The 13,804-nt window shown below is 40.5% G+C and overlaps 1 protein-coding gene across 2 annotated transcripts in view; it reads left to right on the plus strand.

Moving 5' to 3' along the window:
• The window catches only part of LOC124111004 (patched domain-containing protein 3-like), a 34,897-nt gene extending 21,566 nt beyond the window's left edge, over window positions 1-13,331 (plus strand). For both annotated transcript variants that reach the window (XM_048384485.1, XM_048384484.1), the window contains exons 2-4: window positions 10,056-11,068; window positions 11,232-11,438; window positions 11,584-13,331. In XM_048384485.1, coding sequence (XP_048240442.1) covers window positions 10,084-11,068; window positions 11,232-11,438; window positions 11,584-12,971 — 2,580 coding nt within the window. In that variant the 5' untranslated portion in view covers window positions 10,056-10,083 and the 3' untranslated portion in view covers window positions 12,972-13,331. The remainder of the gene's footprint in view (window positions 1-10,055; window positions 11,069-11,231; window positions 11,439-11,583) is intronic.
• Window positions 13,332-13,804: the final 473 nt, after the last annotated feature.

Consider the following 13,804-nt stretch of genomic DNA (forward strand, 5'->3'; position numbering starts at 1 on the left):
CTTTATACAGCCGCTTCCTTGGACCCTTTTCCTTATTCCATTCTCTCTCTGCTCTGCACATGTCATTCCACAATGACGTGAGATTATCAGTCCACCATGGTTTTCTACACGTTCGCTTTCTTCTTTTACCACTGTCATATACACGCACTTGTCTTGTGGGTAACTTTGACATCATCTCAGTTCTGACACACTTCACGAACGAATCATAAGCATCGTTTATATCCTCTTCCTGTTGACCTACATGTTCCAACCTATCTTTAATATCCTTCAAATTAGATTCGATTTCAGTTGACATCATAAAATTCTCGGGTAACACTGACGTATCACACGCTACTGTTTGGGCTTGTACGTTACATTCCTTCTCCTGTTTTCTTTAATTCACGTCCATTCATTTTAAAAGCCCAAGTTAGCATAGAATGATCAACTTTAGCATCTAATGTCATTCTTTAAATCTGTGCTTTAAAATCTCTCACAAACATTACCGAAACATTGCGAGTTTTCCTGGAATGCTCGCATTAATATTTACTACGTCACAGGGTAAGTGATGTGTCAGTCGGACAGTGACAGTAGCCAAAATAGTTCCAAATGAAATCTGTTCTTATACAGTGGCGAAGCAACATATACGCAAAACAACAATTGTTTTTATTTGCATTTCGCGGCAATCCATCGGTCTGTCAGCTAGAGTAACTGCCCTTTGTGAAAGGGAAGCTACTCTAACCCTAGTATATGAGACGTAACGGCCACGTTCAGACGTTGTTGACACTCGGCCTGGGCTGTCATAACGTTAATTCCCAACGGTTAATTCTGATCGATCGCCGAATGACAAGGGCGACGGCATGTTTGTTTGTAAACAGTGAAAGTAGTCCCTACTTGACCTTTGATATTTGCATCTCTATCCGCATATGACCCCAACGGATATCGTTTTTATCCGTTGGCTTTATCCTGCCGAGAAACCAACCCATTATATGATAAATATTTATATTTGGTGGTTATATTGGATTTATGCAAATGATTGAGCATTGGACATGCATCCTTGGATCTGTTTACCCCGATGTAGAAGTTCAAATCACTCAAATGTGTCACCAGAGACCAACAGTGTATTGATATTGTGTGTCTAGCCATAGATTTCTTGGCAGCCATCTTGGACTTTTGTGCAACCCAGTGCGCTCTGGTGACGGAGTTTCTATCTAAAAGTGTTGACAATACTTCAGTGAGTTCGTGTGCCAAGTTATATGCATATAGGTCCTAGCACACTGTTTTAGAGTAAAACAAGATTCTAACAGTGTAAACACACATTTAGGAAACTTGTCCGCCATCTTGAAATTGGCTGCCATCTCTGAACCTCATCTGAAATATGGAAGATATATTGATAATTGGTGGCCATATTGGATTGCTTGGGACTTTATTTTGCTTAAATGTGCGACGAGCCTTGGCGTTCGAAATTTTAAATTGAATTAAGTTATGGACAGTGGGATGGTGATGAAATATTTTTTCTGCCTTCTTCCTAGCCTTTCTAGCTTGTTTGCAGTCAGTGTTAAACCATGGTTTACAGATATGTGGAACCGTAGAGGACTTTGGGATACATTCATCAGCAATTACATTTAATTCATCAGAAAAACCTTGAATGGGATCATTACCATTTAGAAATAATTCATCTTTCAGTGCATATTGTGTGAAATAAAGACCAATCGGCCTTTGTAAAATTCCATCTTGACGATGGTGCAGCATCAGTTGGATTTATGGTTGAAATTACACTGGGAAAATGGTCACTTCCACAAAGGTCATTGTGGACTGACCATTCGAATTCATTAAACAGACTAGCATCTGCAACAGATAAGTCCAGAGAGGAGTATGAGCCAGTCGCAGGATGTAGATATGTGTTAGAGCCATCATTAAAAATACATAAATCATTACTTGAGAAGAAATCCTCGAGTATCTTACCCTGTGTATTGGTGTTATTACTGCCCCAAAGTGGATTATGGCCATTGAAATCTCCCATTATAATGCAGGGTTGAGGGAGTCGGTCATAAAGGGCTTGGAGATCTGACTGAAGTAGAGAAGATGATGGCGGAATACAGACTGAACACAAAGTAAAGACAATATGCAGTGTAACACGCACTGCAACTGTCTGAAGAGGGGTTTTGAGCGGAACAGGGCTATGAATGTTGCTTTGACGCGCCACAATATAAGACCCCCCAGTAGCCTTCTCACCAGGAGGAGAGAAGCAATGGTAGGAATCATAATGTCTTAAATCAAATTTGTCTGTGGATTTAAGGTATGTCTCCTGCAAACATAATGGTGATGGATTGAAATCTTGAGTTAAAAGTTGTAAATCATTAATATTGTTCCTTAGTCCTCTGCAATTCCACTGTATGATAGGGTTAAAACTTGTCAATGGGGATCTTGTCCTGAAAGGAGGTCCCTGGACGGGTTTTTTAGTTTCTTTTTTCTGTTTTTGTTAGATGTGAGTATATGTTTATATGTTGATGATTCTGGTTCCAATATTCCATCAGCAAGAGGTGATGCTTGTAGATCCTCTGTCTGTAAGGCTGATAATGCTGTTATGGTATCATCAGGAGACGTTTGAGGTGTGATATTTACGGTTTTCTCACCCAAGAGATGTTTGTCTGGCATCCGATAGATGTTGTAGGAACTTTAACAATAGGAGTGGAAGTTACAGCTGCAGAGTAGGATTTTGTAGGAATAGATGGTGATTGAGACTGAACTAACTTTTTGGTATCACGAAAAGAGACATTATTAGTGTGTTTTACTTTTAGTATTTTGGATTGAAGAATAAAATTTGGACAACGTTTGGATGAGGCCAAGTGGTCCCCATCACAATTTGCACATTTAAGAGTATCTGTGCACTGAGTACTCTCATGTGAGCCACTACAGCTGACACAGGCTGTGTTACGGGTGCAGGTCTTGGCACTGTGTCCAAACTTCTGTAACATCGGAGTGGGTTTGGTACATAAACCTCCACTCCGATATTAAAATATCCGGCTTTGGTGGTATCAGGAATTTTCGAAAGTGAAAAAGTGAAGAGATAGATGTTGGACTTGATGATGTTGTTATCCTGTTTTCTCGTGAATCATTTAACAGCTGTAACTTTTGACAGTTCGGCAACATTCACATCTTCACTCATGTCAGAAAGACATCGCGCTCTGTCTCTTACGATGCCTTGACATGAGTTAAGCGTTCTATGTGCTGAGACAGCAACCTCAACATTTGCGGATTGGTTGAGTGATAGAGGTTGAGAGATTGCTGTCTCCGTACGCACTCCACAAGTATGGAGCCATTACGGAGGCGGGTGACATTTTTAACCTCACCACAACAGCCATTGATGGCCTTCGAAATGGCAAATGGGTTAATTTCATGGGTTCATGGTTTGATGCCTCACTCACAATGAATCCAGCCCAGGATCCAGTGGGCGATCAGTTTCATCATCAGATGAGCTAGCATCTAAATGTTTTCTTTTAGAACCAGAGTGTTTTCTAGACATAATGAGATAAAGTGGTTCTGCACCCCTGCTCCCCACCCACCATCGAGTGTCAGCAAGGATGGTGTCTTATTGCTTTACATATCCAAAATGCAAACCACCAGGGCTACGTGGATGTTACACTCCAGCATGACATGAATGACATAGCTATATTTGTCTACTAAATTTATTGCCAAGCTGGTTCTGCCAATAACGACAACTTGGAGACATACAGAATTCAGCGGTCAACATTACCAGATTGGCCCATGAGCCACCGCCTTCTGGCATAGGCCTCTAGGCAATATGTATTCATTTCAATAAATGTGATTTCAAAAAACCAAGCAATACATTTGTGTTACATATAATAAATACACGTGCCTTTGATAGAACCGGGCCTATTCTACCACCCATCTAGGTGAAGTTAAGGTCAAAGTAGTGTGTTGGGCAAAGGAACGCAGTTCCAGGAACCAGTGCCCTCAACTACCAGACTCCCCTCCTCCACCGACACAAGGGCGCACCCTTCGGCAAACGGGTTGCCCAATTTGGCCGCCATTTACGACCAGCAATGGGATGCTGAGGACATATTCTACCCGGGTCCACACGAGGGGAGAGCGATTAGCGTTACTCAGCACTCACCACGGGGAGGTTGCTCTTCACGAGTGGCTCATTTAACACTATGCTATCCGACCGCCGCCGCCCTCTCTGAGTCAATTAACATTTATGGATAGCACAAATAAGCATGAGACCTTTGAGACAATGAACCAGTATACTGAGGAATCAACTCGACATTTGTTGCTGGCGAAAAGTATATATCCCTATAAATACATGGATAGTTGGTTTAGGGTTCTGTAAACTAATTTTATTTCACGACCCCCGGCCCTACATGTACCTCACTATAGAATTATCCAGTTATTCATCAAGTTATAAAGATTCGTCTCAAAATGACTCCTAGCCTTCTTTCTTATTCAGTCTGATTGAAGGTTCAAACCAAGGACTAATTATACGAAAGTACTCTATGTAATGTCTTTAGCTTCATTCCTAATAATATGATACTTGGCAAAACAATTAAGAATCCCAGGAAAGTGTGTTGATGTTTATCTTGTAAGACCTCTCCATGAAGAAAGGCTTAGAAAAGTAATGGCCAGTCCAGCCTACTCAGAAGTAATATAGTCGATAACGACTTCGCAGCAGATTATTGTGCTGGAACGCCTATTTCTGAATAGGTGTGATTAAGACGGAAGGTGTACATGTATTCTATAAAGACGACTGATCTTGGTGATATCAGAACAGCCAAAGGAGTTCAGAAATAGGTCGTAAAATATTAAATACAACACAAGCAACATACAAGCAAGATATATGGATTAAACAACAAACAACTCCTCACGGACAAACCATATGGCTGATCCATATTGAAGATTATATAACATATTACCTTCTTTCTTAGCTAATCGATTGATTTTGTATATCTTCAGAGATCATACTGGGTCGATTTCATGGTGTAGACCTTTGAGTTCGCCGGGTTGATGTAGACATTGTACACTCACATTTGAGCAAGTTTTTGTTCTGATAGTCATGACACCCATTCAGTTAATTAATATGATTTTCTTTACCATTGATATATTGATATACAAACAAGCGCTCTGTAACAATGCGACTAAATCGTTCCATAGTGCCTTGGCTGCAGTGAGCTTGCCTTTCATCGTGCCGGACTCTACAATTATGCTCTGTTAAAAATTTAGTTACTGACTCCATGAATTCATGCCCAGGATCAATTTGAAACAACTTGATAGGACATTAGCCACCTCTGTAGAATCGTTTAAGTGGAGGGGTCAGCCTCTTTGTACCGACTTCCTATATCCGCCACAGTCCATGCATATTTCAATGTTCTGCATCATTCTGCATCATGTTGAAGTCGGCTTGATGTAAAATTGGAATTTATCATATACTTCCGTAATAATTCAGTGATAAGTGATATTTTCATTGTAGTGAACACAACACTTGATATTTCACTGCAGTGAACATATCACTTGATATTTCACTGCAGTGAACATATCACTTGATATTTCATTGCAGTGAACATAACACTTGATATTTCATTGCAGTTGCACATAACACTTTTACATAATCATTGTCTTGCAAGAAATGTCTCCACTTACATTGTCTCCCTTTAGCCTAAATGTCCGGCCCGTTCGCAAACTGTTGACGTATTTTTTTTCTCATTGACAAAGTAAAATAATGACAGATGGTCATTAGTTAATATCACTTCTTGCCGTTTGTTATTCTCTCAAAAAATGTTTCATTATAAGCTGTAAATTTCTCATTTAACTGGTCAATCGAGAATGTTTCGCAAACCGCCATGTTTGTTATTTGAACAGCTTATATTCTTTCGCTTCCAACTTGCGGTCTCAAAGTTTTCAAGAATATTTTTTGTTAAGTTGATTTGTAAATAATCATCTAATTGTATGATAAAGTTTAGTTTGGTTTGTTTGTTGTTTAACGCCGCACTCCGGTAGTTTTGATGTCCCAGCCAGAACATTTCTTTTTGTAGATGACAGAGCATAGATAAATGTTATTGTGTTAATGGGGGGGGGGGCACGGGTGGCCCAGTCGTCTAAGGCGCCGCGATTCGCTGTGCAGAGTTGCGTCCCCTGGCCACGCCAGTAACCTATGATTGTGGGTTCGAATCCCGGTTCGCCCCAATTATGTTTCTAGGTTTGTCAGCACCATACCCGTGCTCGTGGGTTTCACCGAAGTGGTAAACGTCCGAGACCTGCATCACTTCGGGCTTTCCTCCCACATTAAGCTGACACGCCGCGATATAACTGGAATACTGTTAAAAGCGGCGTTAAACCCAACTCAATCACTCACTCACTATTGTGTTAATGATGATACTTGGCGCTTCAGTCCTCCAGTAGAAACATCGACTCTGTTCCAAGAAAATACAAAAAGTCGATGCAAGAGAATAACCACTCTTGATTATCCGCCTTTGTTTTCTTCGTTCTACCCTCCGTGTTAGAATTAGTCTTCAGCAACCTTTACCAGCATACCGTGCGCGCACACCCAAACACACACGTGCATGCACGTCGATATACGACGGCTGGTCAAAAAGGTCAATAGCCTAACAAACAAGTGTGAAATTGTTATAAATTTTATTTTCCAACATAATCTCCCTGTTTTTCAATACACTTCTCATATCGATAGTGAAGCTTTTCCAGGCAGGAAGAAGTTTTCGGAAGCCACCCTGAAAAACCCATTCACGGCAGAATTTAGGTCATCGTTGTCGTCATAGCACTTTCCTCGAAGGTGTTCTTTCAGTTTAAGAAACAGTTGGAAATCACTTAGTGCCAGGTCGGACGAGTATGAAGGGTGTGGAAGCCCTTCGAACCCACATTGTCGCCCCGCAGCCTTTGCAAGTCGAGAGGTGTGAGAAGAGGCATTGTCATGTAGTAGTAGTAGCATCCAGCAGTCAGCATTCCTTGCCGCTTTTCTTTGATAGAATTTCTCAGGCGATGAAGCAAATCAGCACAGTAGGCACTGGTAATCGTCTTTGGACTTTCTGAGAAATCACAAGAATCACACCCTTTGCAATCACAAGAACGCGTTGTTGGTCAATCCAAAAAAGAAAAATACCACAATATGTCTGTTCACAACAATATTGCGTTGTTCATACGAATATAAGACATTTCTTTTTCTAATATAATTTCAATACACTGTCTACATTAGCATGTTTAAACTGCTGTTGTTGTGGTCATTAATAAGTCAAGTCATTTATTCTTATATCTTCCCACCTTGGTACAAGAGCATATTTTAAAGAATATTTACATATGCAGCAATGTACATAATTACAGTGAGTGAGTGAGTTGTGTTTAACGCCGCTTTTAACAGTATTCCAGCTATATCGCGGCGTGTCAGCTTAATGTGGGAGGAAAGCCCGAAGTGATGCAGGTCTCAGACGTTTATCACTTCGGTGAAACCCACGAGCACGAAAGGCAGACGCATTGTATTGGAATGATACACAATACTATTTTATGTTATGAGTGGGGCGGTGGAGCCGCCTAGTGGTAAAAGCTTTCGCTCGTCACGCTGAAGACCCGGTTTCGATCGCCCACATGGACACAATATGTGAAGCCCATTTCTGGGATACCCCGCTGCCTTATTGCTGGAATATTGCTAAAGCGGCGTTAAACAATACCCACTCTCTCTTATGTTATGAGTAGAAGATGTTTTTAGTTCTTTTAATCTTGTAGGACATAACACACGATTATACTTAAACGCGCTTGGCCAAATAAAATTTTATATAAATAGTGACATTTAAATAGATAGTGAAATTCATCTGCAGTAGTCGAACTGATGTTCTGTCGGTCGTCTCCGGAGGAAAAGTGTAGGCATTGATATATTGTGGGGAAGTAATAAATAAATAATTTTATATAAATATTTCATAGTGTCTCTCGCCGTGATATTGCTGGAATATTGCTAAAAGCGGCGAAAAAAACATACTAATTCTTGAGAAATCCGATTAAGTTTCATTAAGAGATAACATTGCTTGGGATAGCTATTTGTGGTCATTATCAACAATTTAAGCCAGTACTTGATACGGCTTGTTTGATAATAAACAGTAAACCATATCTACCACACTCACCAAGTACTGCTACATTAGTTACATGATTTCCAATGATTCCAGTTACAAATTTACAGAATTTAACATGAAACCGTTCTATACATTCTGCTTTCGAGTGACCTTCTATTTCTGATGAATATCTGTGAGTCAAATATCTTAAACAGTTCAGATATTGTTTTATTGGCTTTATACACAAGTGAATTAATACCATTCGACCAGCACAGTCTGTTTGCAATCCTAGGTAGTTATAATATATATAACTCCCAACTTCCATTTGTCATTACTTTTGAGTAAACGACCATTTCTGAATGCACAACAAAAAAATGTTCTCAATAGTTGAGAATCCCTTCCGGATGTCAATCTGAGCAGATGTATCATACTGTTACCGTTACCAATTTACGTAAGTCTTGAGTTTAATCCACTTGAGAAGAGGCTCCCAACACTCCTAAGAATGGTAATAAGGCTGCCCGTGACAGATGAGTCTGATGCAACACCTAAGTTTGGTATTTGGATAAATAGGATTACATAAATATAATATGAAATGAACCTTTCAGATGTTCATCAGCTTTTATTCCAGTGGAGAGGGTTTGTAAGACCAAGTTATTCAAATTATACTTATTACTGCCACGGTATTAATCATCGAATATGTGTTCTTTTAAATAGGCTAAATTTTTCAATAATTGCCAACACCTGAAGGGATAATGTAAATCCTGCTGGGATCCATGCAGGTACCAAAGGTGCTGTTCGTCCCCACGTTCCATAGTATGGTAATCTTTCGTTCGTTGCTGGCGATCTGGAGCCCGTTTTCATCATGTATTGTCATGTTCAGATATGTTTGTATGATGAAATACTAGTTTTGAATACTATCTGTGAGAGTCTAGTTATTTGCTGGGTTTTTTATGTTGACAGGTCTGTATGAAGCCGAAATGTATTGATTATTTATGTGTATTTATTTACAGTCACGATTCGGATCAAATACTGCCGATGTGACTTTAAATGTTAATTCACTCATTAGATATTAAATCTATTCCAGGAAACCCATTACGTTTCAACGATTGTATGGCGACTTTAATCTCCAAATTGGATATTTTTGCATTATATGCATCATCATCCTACACATTTGATACTGTTATTTCGATAACAGTGAATTTTACCATTCAGTCTTTTACACAATTCATTTGGGCATTGTCTTCTTTAGATTTCATATCAGATTTGGGCTAAAGTGAGTTCAAAGGTCTTTAAGTGATTTCATTTTACATCTTGATTCTTTATTCTTAAATTCAAATATAGTTTATAAGTCCTTGGCTTTTGGGGAAAATAAGGTTTACAAATTGCATCATTCCTTTAATAAAAAAAAGTTTAGCTTTGTAATAGTCATCATATGTTTTTACAATCATTGTATACTAACATTTTCCTTTTGGTACAATAAAAACGTTTTTTATGCTATGTATCAAAATGGCTAGTCTAATAAAGTGCAGCGTGTGATCAGTGTGTGACGTCATTAGGGGGGGTTATTTATAAATCCGTCAATATCTGCCTGAACTTCTACGGATTCAGCTGAATTGGTCAAATGTTTAATTTTCCCTAGATGGATGATACTACAGAACTCTGAGTGGCATTGTTTTGGCTTATAGTCCAGTGTCTCGAGGCAATGCGGGGAAAATCCAGACCAACACAAGTACACACCCACACCCACACCCACACCCACACCCACACATACACACACATCAATGCACCTCGCTATACAAGTGCCATGATCTTGAACGCAATGTTGAACCCAATTTTACCTCAGCTTATCAAAGCTCAAGTCAGACCTTTGTTCTTATTGTCAGCATTTACCTCTTCTGCACTGTGTCTGCTGTCCACTCACAACCTGTGAAACGGGTATCGTCAGTTCTATGCGTGTTTTAGTCATGCTGGTACCTCTTCTAACCTTATCCCATTTTCATCTTTTTCTAGATGTAACAGCGTATGCGCAGCTACCAGGATGTGCTCCTTCAATAAATGTTTTGAGGGTGTGTCCGCCTTCTTCCAGAGAATATTTGAAAAAATCGGTATTTTCATTGGCACCTACCCAGTTGTACTGGTAGTTGCCTCACTTTCAGTAACCCTTGGTCTCAGCTGTGGTATGATAACATTGTCCAACGAGACTGACACAGAGACCCTTTACACGCCCATTAACAGCAGAGCATCACAAGACCGAGTTCAGTACCAGGCCACGTTCCCAGACGCCACAGGAAGCAACTACCGCGGATATGCACTTGCGGCTCTTGACATGTATGGCCGATTGTTGATAAGCAGCATGACATATGGGAACATCCTGTCCAATGCATCCATGCAAGAAATACGTCACCATATTAGCACAATAAAAGATATCAGTACTACATATGAGGGGTTGGTGATCAAGTATGTTGATGTCTGTGCTCGACAAAATGGAAGTTGTTACGCTTCAGGAGAGTTTCTCACAACAGATGCTGTACATAATGCTTATCTGTCTGGTGGAATCACCTACCCAAACTGGAATAACATAGACATATCAGCATTTCTTGGACAGGCTGCTTCGACAGGTGGAAAACTGGTGTCTGCAAAGTACCTAAGTATTTCATTTAATTTACGAATGGATTCAGCGGTTAACAAGGCAAAAGCGAGAGCTTGGGAAGAGGAGTTCCTGAAAAAAGCAGCAACTTTAGGCACAATGTCTACAAGGATAAACTATGCCGCCTCCCATTCGCTAGACGCAGAGTTGAACAAAAACACAAATGGAGACATCGTGTTCTTCTCTGTAACGTTCACGTTGATGATCACTTATGCCACTTTTGTTGCTGGCGGGGATGTTGTGTCATCGAGGACGTTGGCATCATGGGCTGGCGTTATGGCAGCTGGATTTGGCATCCTGTCATCGTTTGGACTTGTCAGCCTTTGTGGTGTAAAGTTTGTCAATATCGTCGGTGTAACACCATTTCTTATCATAGGTACGTTGAAATAGTTTGATAATAGAGTTACAGAGAAAAGGTATGTGGTTAAAGGTCAGATATATTATATTTAAGTTTCCTTGCCACACCAGTGACATTCTCGAAACTTTGGATCTCCTGTACTGTGAAACAAATCATTACTCACATCCTCTTATTCTTGAAGGTATCGGTGTGGACGACATGTTCCTGTTGATGTCCAGCTGGGCGGAGACCTACCCTCATCGAGACAAGACCGTGGCCAGTAGGATGGGGATGACCTTTGCCTCAGCTGGCATCGGTATCACCATCACGTCCCTCACTGATCTCCTGGCTTTCTTAACTGGCGTGTCTTCTGTGTTTCTCAGTGTGAGGAATTTCTGTCTCTATACAGGTTAGTGGTTTCAACTGTATAGCAGGTTAGCTGTCTCACTAAAAGCCCAGTCTCCCTTCTCCCCATGTCGTCCATTTGTGCCAGCCTGATAACTAACATGATATGTTATATATGTATATACTGTATATATTCTTCTCATTCACAGGAGTGGCCGTCATCTTCTGCTACCTGTACCAATGCCTCTTCTTCTCCCCCTGCCTTGCCATCCATGGCCGTCGGGTTGACAGTAACAGACACTGCATGACCTGCCTCAAAACTAAATCCAGAAACCAACTCAGGAACGATGATGCCTCTACCTGTAGAGTGTTCTGCTGTGGAGGCTCACCGCCAACAGAGAGGGGACAGGATGAACGATTCTTTGAGACACTGCCACGAAAGTACCTGCCACAAATGTTACTGTGTGTGGGGGGGAAGGTAATTGTGATTGTGCTATTCTTGGCCTACCTTGGTGTGTCAATATGGGGAACATTGAACTTCAAACAAGGTTTGATTTTGAAGAATCTGGTCTCAACAGATTCATACTATCATTCCTATAGTGAGACAAATGATGCATACTTCTCCAGTACTTTTCCTTTCCCCTTTGTGTTTGGCCCAACTACAAATTACACAGACAAGGATACTGTTGATAATATCGAGTCTCTGATCAATAGTGCAAAAGCGGACCCTGGAGTAAATGAAAATTCGCTCGTTTGCTGGTTCGATTCTTACAGAGAAACAACTGCTTATGACAACAGCAGCACCACAGCTTTTGTATCGGGATTGAAAACATTTCTCTCAATGACCACAAACTTTGATAAGGATGTTGTCTTTGACTCAACCAGTACTAATATCAAAGCTTCCCGATGTTATCTTTTATCAATCAATATCAAAGGCTCTAATGCTCAAGCTGATGTCATGGTTCGAATGCGAGCTCTGGCTGACAACTCACCTCTCTCTGTCTACACCTTCCACCCAGCCTATATCTTCTTTGAGCAGTATGTTGCTATCCTTCCCAGTACACTACAAACTGTGGGCGTGGCACTAGTCGTCATGACTGTGGTCACCTGCATCTTCCTTCCTCATCCTCTTCTGGTTTTCCTTGTCGTCCTTAACGTCGTTTCTATCCTCGTTGGCATCTTTGGGTTCCTTTATATCTGGGGACTGAGTCTCAGTTCAGTGACAATGATCCATCTCATCATGTCTGTCGGCTTCTCGGTGGACTTCAGTGTGCATGTGTGCTCTGCCTATATGATTGGAAAAGGAAGAAACAGGAGTGAGAAAACAGAGTCTGCCATTGTTCATGCAGCTGGTCCCATATTAAACGGTGGAATGTCATCCTTACTGGGTATTCTTGTGCTGGTGTTCTCAAAGTCCTACATCTTCAACTCCTTCTTCAAGATCATGTTTACAGTGATCATGTTCGGCATGCTGCATGCCGTGTTTCTCCTTCCTGTGATATTGTCCATCATTGGTCCTTTAACCAATACTTTCATAAGTCCTGCAAGCTCACGCAGCAACAGCCGCCCGCCATCACCTCCCATAGACTACATGTAACAAAGACCGCTGTTGTCAACATTTCTCAACATTTTTAGCTGTAAACCAATGTGTACCCCAATGTCCCAATATTCTTATTCATTTGCACAGAATCGAATAATGTAAGTCTCTTTGTGTGCCCGTTCTGTTTATCTATGTATCTCTATCTGTCAATGTACATACACCATGTTGCTACCATGAAATCAGTTCACTGAATGGTCACATGTCTAACAGCAAAAGTGTTCTTGTTCCTGGTTATCTACCAGAGATGGACATTGTAAAAGGATACCTGCCAATATGACAGATACACACGCACTACAACAAATTACGGATGTGGTTTCTGTATAAAATAAAATAAACTTAATTGATCACTTAATGCCAGTTGCATGTCTTTGTGATTTATTGCATGCACTACTATGAATATTTGAATAAACCAGTCAGTTATTAAATTTGCTTGTATTCTTGGTACTTTACCAATTCATGCAAACACCCGTAAATAAAAGCGAGAAAACCCTTTCCGTTCGATTCCGACTAATTCATCAACATATGTTTGTGAATCACAATCAAACAGTGATGATACCAGGTGTAAGTGTAAAGATGGGCACGTCGTACCCTACCAAACGCAAAAGAAAGTCGATTGCTATCTTCATAGAAAGAGCATGCTCGATTGTACCTCACAAAATGAAACATGAAATGTAGACCGAAAGACTTGAGTTGCTTGAATATTGCTGGACATGAAGCGAAACAAATCTAACAGTACCATGTGGATTAATACAAGTCATACCTTTTAGAGTGCAGTTGCGTTTGTAGTGGAGTTAGAACATGACATTTACCACTAAGTTCGATGCAATTTG

This window comes from Haliotis rufescens, unplaced genomic scaffold, assembly GCF_023055435.1.
Source record: "Haliotis rufescens isolate VD_foot unplaced genomic scaffold, xgHalRufe1.0.p SCAF_5, whole genome shotgun sequence".
In the NCBI taxonomy this organism is placed as follows: domain Eukaryota; kingdom Metazoa; phylum Mollusca; class Gastropoda; order Lepetellida; family Haliotidae; genus Haliotis; species Haliotis rufescens.